General features: G+C 45.9%; 1 protein-coding gene and 1 non-coding gene across 2 annotated transcripts; both read right to left on the bottom strand.

Moving 5' to 3' along the window:
- Positions 1 to 1,259: 1,259 nt before the first annotated feature.
- Positions 1,260 to 1,404, bottom strand: LOC127683888 (small nucleolar RNA SNORA48). The gene has a single exon (XR_007977673.1). It is a non-coding gene; the product is annotated as a small nucleolar RNA SNORA48 (small nucleolar RNA).
- A 4,906-nt stretch (positions 1,405 to 6,310) lies between these two features.
- Positions 6,311 to 6,789, bottom strand: LOC127683668 (60S ribosomal protein L27a-like). The gene is given in 2 exon segments (XM_052180960.1): positions 6,311 to 6,588; positions 6,591 to 6,789. Coding segments are annotated over 2 exon segments (477 nt in total).
- Positions 6,790 to 7,602: the final 813 nt, after the last annotated feature.

The following is a 7,602-nucleotide window of genomic DNA, read 5'->3' as shown; positions in this document are numbered from 1 at the left end:
GGCGAGGCACAGGTGATGGCCCTGGTGAGAGATGGGGCCAGTTCTCCTCATCGCCGTATTCAGTGCAGGGTGGGGAGGGTTATGGACAACTATCCACGTGTTCCTCGGTGGCTGCCTGTTTAACCTATAAACTATTGGTGGTAATATGAGCTACAGACATCGACACTGACCCCATACACCGGCACAAGCATGAACTCAGACTTGGCGTCAGTGTCAGCTCAGGCTGGGACCTCACCATGGCCCCAGTGGCCGCGCTGACCACTCCCAACAGGCTACTCCTCCGAACACTCAGGTTTCCAGTTCCAGTTCTCTTCATAATGCTCAAGCTGCCCTACTTCTTTCTCTCCTAGCTGACCACCACGTTTGCGCGTTATAGTGGCTCCCTCTACAGGCTGGATGTTGTAATGATTTTTTAAAAATCTCAATCTGGAGTTTCTACCCCCAGCTTTGATCATTCACTTCCTAGATAAAAGACACAAAGCCTTTATATTTATAATAAGAGCTAATCAGCACTAGAGCTGGGCAGATATCTACCCTCTAGGCTATTTTGTCTCCTTCTCTGGCAATAACCCCGAGATATGACTTGCCATGTTCATCTAGGCTGCGCCCTCATAGCTAATTCTCACAATCGGTTACCCCACACCATCTTCTGTTCTCTTCCTCGCTCCTCATGGTCCTGCCTCAAATCCCAAGCCCGGGAACCGAAACCCCACCTACCTCTCTTCTGCCCAGCTGTCAGCATCTTTATTTAACCAATAGTTTAAATTAAAGAGCAAGGTTACATAGCATCACTTGGTGTTCTGAAGATCCTCTCATCCCTAAGGCAACAACCTGGACCAGTATTTGCATCACGATACATAGCAACACACCAAACCCCAACGGCTGGCAACTGGCTGGTAGACCCCTGGGCAACATCCTCCATCTGTGCTATGTGGCATGGTGGTAAGCGGTGTCTATGGCCTCCTACCTGTGCCATGCTCTGGAAGGCAGGTCTGTGCGTGGCATGTTGGTCCACAAGTCTCTGTCTTCCTCTTCTTTTGCTGCACTGTCTGGATTTTATTTGATTTTTAAAAAAATATTTATTTATTTATTTATTTATACACTGTAGCTGTCTTCAGACACACCAGAAGAGGGCATCAGATTTCTTTACAGGTGGTTGTAAGCCACCATGTGGTCACTGGGATTTGAACTCAGGACCTCTGGAAGAACAGCCAGTGCTCTTAATCGCTGAGCCATCTCTCCAGCCCGTGATTTGATTTTTATGAGTCCTAGCTATAAAATAGCTTTGGCCTCCAAGCCAGCCATCAAGCTGGATGAACAAAGGACCACCACCTGCTCTGCCCCTGACTGATGCAAGAACACCAACCACCACCCATAAGGTGTCTTTGCCCAGTGCCAGGGGCGCTGCCGGTACGTCTTAAGCTATGGATGGTAGGTAATTAAGTAGATAGACAAAGATAGATAGATGATAGATTTTTCTCTTGGATTTCTTTCTCTGGAGAGCAGAGACTAATCAAAATCTATCCTGTGCACAGAGAATTGGTGCTAGTCACAGTCCTGTAAGTTGTCAGAGTCTACGCAGTTAATATAGGTCTTTGGGGTGAAGGATACACACATAACATATGCACATTAACTTTCAATACATGTATACTTTAGGCTGGATTGTCCCCCCAAATGCATGTGTTGACTGGCGCCCTACCCTCTACCTCAATGGCACTGTGCTTAGAGGGCACCCAGAGACATGAGATCATTGGAGCTGCTCCCAATTCAATATGGCTGGTATCTTCAGAAGTATGGGGAGGTTTAACAGTGAGAAAGACAGAAAGGGAAGGTATGAAGGAGTAGGGGAAATGGAAGAACAGTACCAAAAGAAGAAAGGCCATGCGAGCACGTATGGAGGAAGCGGTCATCTGCAAGCCAAGGAGAGAAGTCTGAGCCTGATGACTCCTTTCTTATCCTTGGACTTCTATTCCTTAGAACTGTGAGAAAATACAGTTCTGTTGCGTAAGTTGCCTAGTCCATGTTGTTTTGCTATGGCTGCCCTAGGAAATTAATCTGATGCAGTCACATAATTAACTCCTTTCTGCTTGCAATCGGAGTCCTGGACTTCCTTATGATTTTGTGTTTGTCTTTTTCTACAAGAAATACATATATAAAGTGTGTTTGTTTATGAACATTTCATTTTGAGGGGACTGCATCATACAGATCCTGTGTCCACTGGCATTGGCAAGAAAACTGTTTTGGGATTGGCACAAACTATTCCACTGTTTCCATGGGTCCAAAAGACCTTTCTCCTGATTCCTCTGGTTTGTCCAGTCTGCTACCAGATGACAAGGTTTTTGCTTTGTATACATAAACACCTTTTGTTTTAAGAAGTGCAGTGGGCTCTCTTTGCTTCTGAACACCCTGTTTATAGCCAGTAAACATGGCCTTGCATTACACATTACACAGCCTTTCACACACACTTGGTTTTTTAACTTTTTGTTGATGTTTTGGTTTGGGGACACAGGGTTTCTCTGTGTAGCCCTAGCTTTCCTGGAGCTCCATCTGAAGATCAGGCTGACCTTGAACTCAGAGATCTTCCTGCCTCTACTTCCCAAGTGCTGGGACTAAAGACCTGTGGCACCATGCCTGGCACCCTATTCTCGGCAGACCTCTGTAGCCTCCAAGGTGGAATGCTAAGATCCCCCTGCCCGTCATCATGCAGCTATGGTGAGCTACGAATTGGGTTTTCCTGATGGGGATTTCTTTAGCAGCTGATATGATTGGGATGTGGTTTGAATATGTGTTGGACGCTTGGCCCCCTGGTCTGGCAGTGTTGGGAGTGAAACCTGTGAAAGATGGAGCACAATGGAAGGAATTAGGTTTGGGAAGTACTGTTGGGTCTGGGCGAAGAGCGACTTGGATTTGCTCACTTGTTCCTTTGAAGGTGGTTCAGCAATTCCCACTGTTACTGGATATGGTGTTTCGAATAGGAATGGCTGCATAGGGTCATACCTTTAAAGGCTTACGTCAGGGACTGGCACTATTAGAAGATATGGCCATATTGTAATTGATCTTCTTGGAGAAGTTATGTCACTGGGGTGGGCTTTGAGGTTTCCTCCTGCTGCCTGATGATCCGGATGTAGAGCTCTTGGCTCCTTCTCCAGTATCATGCCTGCCTGGATGCTGCCATGGTCGATGATAGTAATGGACTAAACCTCTGAAAATATAAGCCAGCCCCAATTAATGTTCTTTATGAGAGTTGCTGTGGTTGTTGCGTCTCTTCCCTGCAATAGAAACCTTAACCAAGACACTGGGAAATGTCAGGTATTGGAATGAGAGTCTAGAGAGCTGTGAGTCTGTTATTTCCACTTCCTCCAAGGACGTTTATCAAGATCCTAAGCAATAGGGGTGTGCTGGCTATTCTTGGTTGGCTATTCCTGACTGTATCTGGAATGAACTACAATCCAGAATGTATAAAGATCTTGTGAAAAGGTGTACTGGCTGGTTTTGTGTGTCAACTTGTGACACAGGCTGAAGTTATCACAGAGAAAGGAGCTTCAGTTGGGGAAATGGCTCCATGAGATCCAGCTGTAAGGCATTTTCTCAATTAGTGATCAAAGGGGGAGGGCCCCTTTTGGGTGGTACCACCCCTGGGATGGTATTCTTGGGTTCTGTAAGAGAGCAGGTTGAGCAAGCCAGGGGAACCAAGTCAGTAAGGAACATCCCTCCATGGCCTCTGCATCAGCTCCTGCTTCCTGACCTGCTTCAGTTCCAGTCCTGACCTCCTTTGGTGATGAACAGCAATTTGGAACTGTAAGCCGAATAAACCCTTTCCTCCCCACCTTGCTTTTTGGTCATGATGTTTGTGCAGGAATAGAAACCCTGACTAAAAGGTAAAGAGAAGCTTAGGTCCAGATATGGTACACGCTTTTAATTGCAGCACTCAGGAAACAGAGGCATGCAGCTCTTTTGAGTTCAAAGTCAGTTGACAGAGCAAGTTCCAGGGCAGCCAAGCTTAGGCAGTGAAGGAATTGTGAAACAGAAAGCTGGTGATGATGTAATAGAACAAGTGGACCATGTTCCAGTCCCAGCAAGCAGCAGAACTTGACAGCTTCAGCCATGTGGCTCTGGTCTTAGAGTCAAGAATAGCAGCAGCTACTGGGACAATTGATGCTGGTTATAAGTAGCTAAGAAATCAGCAGTGATTAATAGGAGACCAGCATCACTGAGGTGAAATCTTCTGGGACATGTTTTCCGAGTGTACAAAGATGTGTTCCAGAGATAGACTTGGTAATATGTAATATTCCAGGTTTTAAAGGCATGAAGGGATCACAGAGAGTAGCTGAGGCTTAGGACTGTGAGAGGCCAGGAAAGGCTGTTGGGGAAGGTACAGCTTCAGTTGCAGTTGAAGGCCCAGGACGAAAGGGGTCAAGCAAAGAATTTGGTTAGCAGTGTAAAGAGAGCCTAGGAGAGGCTGTTGGTGAAGCCTAGTTGCAGGGGAAGACACCAACATATTAGAGATGCCAGTACTATGGGATGACCACCAAGAACAGCACCACCAATGGAGTGGGGTCAACCAGAGCCTAGAGCGCTACAGAGGGCAGAGCTGGAGAAGTGACCCAAGCCTTTGGAGGAGTCCAGAAGATCATGTGTGGATCCCAGATTTGGGGAAAAAAGCTGTGAAGTTGAAGCTACTTTAGAAACCCCAAGATATTAGAGATGCCAGAGCACTGGGATACCTGCTGGGGAAAGCTGCTAACAAGGAGTAGAACCAGCCCAGGAGAAAGAAGTTTGTTGCAGTCAACAAAGATGAAAGGAATCGTATATCTGAAGAGCACTTTAACATCAGCCATGGAGATACAGAGTTTGGAGTTTGCCCAGCTGGTTTTCTGTTTTGCTTTGGTCCAGTCTTTCCTCACTATGATGTTTTGGAATAGTAATGTATATCCTGTGATGTTGGAAGTATGTGATCTGCTTTTTATTTTGATTTTATATGAGATTATAGTTAAGAGCTTGCATGAATCTTAGAAGAGACTTTGAATTTTGGACTCTAACATTGTTGAGACTGCGATAGACCATGGGGAATTCTGAAGCTGGACTAAATGTATTTTGCTTTATGCTATGGCTAGGTGTGACCCCCATAGACTCATATGTTAGAACAAGCCTGTGGGGGCCTGGGAGTGGAATGTGGTGGTTTGCATATGCTTGGCTCTTGGGAAGTGGCACTGTTAGGAGGTGTGGCCTTGTTGGAATGGATGTTGCCTTGGTGGAAGAAGTGTGTCCCTGTGTAGATGGGCTTTGAAGTCTCCTAGTGCTCAGGCTCCCAGTGTGGAAGAGACTCTCCTGGTGCCTTCCGTTTGCCTTTGGATCAAGATGTAGAGCTCGCGACTGTCTGCCGGCTCCTCACTATAAGGATGGTGGACTGAGCCTCTGAAACTGTAAGCCAGCCCCAACAAATGACCTTTATAAAAGCTGCCTTGGTCATGGTGTCTCTTCACCATGTAACCCTAACTAAGTGAGAGGTTACAGGTGGCACATCTAGAGTGGTGGACATATATTAACTAAAGGACTAAAATTTTGCTCCTTTTGCTGCAGCCCAGGAATATGAAAGCTATGGGCTACTAATGAAGCACCTGCCATAGGACATCCCTCTCTGCTTCATGGGTGGGCCTGAACTCTCTCAGAGGCTCTGCCATGCTACCATCCATGGTGTAGATAATTCTAAAAAACTGCTTGCCCAAAAGACAATCTGCCTCAGTGTCCCCTTGAGCCCTTAGTATGAGACCTTGTAGAGTGGGCTTTTAATTCTCAGGAATTAAAAAGTGCTTGGCTCTGAATGCATATGGCCTAGGCCCTTGGTACTTTGCTCTCCTGTGATGCAGCCAGGGAACCCTTACCAGCTTGAAGGTTTTCTTTTAAACCTTCAGAAATGTGACCTAGATAACCTTATTTCTTTATGACGTACCCAACCTCAGGTAATTTATTATAGCAACAACAGCAGCAGCCTTTAAGCAGGCAGTTACAGACAGCTTATCAAAAAAGTATTTGGCTAAACTTGTAGGTTTTATTACATTCCTAAACTAAATTCCATTTTGAAGGAACATAAAAAGAATCTCTCTCTCTCTCTCTCTCTCTCTCTCTCTCTCTTGATTTTTCAAGACAGGGTTTTACTGTGTAGCCCTGGCTGTCCTGGAACTCACTCTGTAGACCAGGCTGGCCTTGAACTCAGAAATCCTCCTGTCTCTGCCTCCCAAGTGCTGGGATTATAGGTGTGCGCCACCACTGCCTGGTACTCTTTTTTTTTTTTTTTTTTTTTTTTTTAAGGTTAGCATTTAATTAACCCCTGGAGTGGCCTTTGAGCCACCATGACACAGGTACCTCCAACACCCTTAATCTTCTCTTCAGTTCTTCTGCTGAAGAATGTGGCCTTCACGATGACAGGCTGCTTAGGGACCTTTCCCTTGCCCAGAACTCTGTAGTAGTCCGATGATCTAACAACATCAGTGATGGGAGCAGATCCAGGCTTGAGTTTTGCTGCATTGACCCCTGTCTGCTCACTGACCAATGGCCACAATTTATCCAGGTTGACAGTTGGGCAGAGCTCTGGTTCCTCTTCAGTCAGTAATGCCTCATAGAAACTTCCTCAAAGTAATCTGGGTGATCTTTGTCAAAGTTGATCCTGTGGCGATGCACGCCTCCAGCATCCCTGCGGCCTCCTGGGCGCTTGCGGTACTCACCGATGAGGCCGTGGCTGTGGCTCATGTGGGCCCAGAGTTTCCGGGCCATCCTCAGTCTGGATGGCATGGCAGTGGCTGAAAGGGAAGAGGCATAAACAAGAATCTCTTAATCCAAGAAGCTCCTGACAGAGGTATGGTCAATGTCTAGTGATAGTGTTCCCTGAGCCTTGAGAGAGTCAGAACTAACCTCTCCTGGCCATGAAAATTCTATGATCTATCTTTACAGAGAGGGGTCAGGGTGGTGGTGTCTATCAATTCCTGGAGTATTTTGGCAGCCTTTTCTGGTAGGTGACAGGCAGTCATTTTGTACTTGCAGTAATGACAGTAAGAAAGACAGCTTTATGTATATGTTTATGGTGTCTGTGGCTCCTATCTACTTCATGAAGCACACACGTGCTTTCTGCAACTCTACCTCTGTGCTTCTTGGGTACATAAGTTTTGTAGATAACAAGAAAATTAGAACCCTGTGTTTAAGTTAAAACTCAACCTTGACTTTATCAACAGCCATTTAAAACTCAGCTAGCAATAGACAGTGCATTTTAAATCCCATGGCTACAAAGCACTACATCCCATTTTAACCTCCAATGTAGCAATGTTCTTCCTACTTGCTTATATCTTAAGTTTTAGGTAAAATATAAACAAAAGTGGATTATCTGAGAAGGTTTAAGAAAGGAGAAGCAAAATCCCGAGATAATTCCCAAACTGACTATAGCCCATTCTGCTTCCCAGGGGGATAAAGAGGTGAGGATGACCCATTTCTTATCAGTGACCGTGAAAGCCTCTCTCCTAACCTTCCCTGCATACCATAGCTACAGAGCGGGACTGAAAGTGCTGGGGGCTGGGACTTCATCTGCTGTCCCAGAGACTAGGGATTAAACTG

This window comes from Apodemus sylvaticus, chromosome 4 (genome assembly GCF_947179515.1).
Source record: "Apodemus sylvaticus chromosome 4, mApoSyl1.1, whole genome shotgun sequence".
NCBI classification, from domain to species: Eukaryota; Metazoa; Chordata; class Mammalia; order Rodentia; family Muridae; genus Apodemus; species Apodemus sylvaticus.
This window is presented reverse-complemented; position numbering and strand designations above follow the sequence as displayed.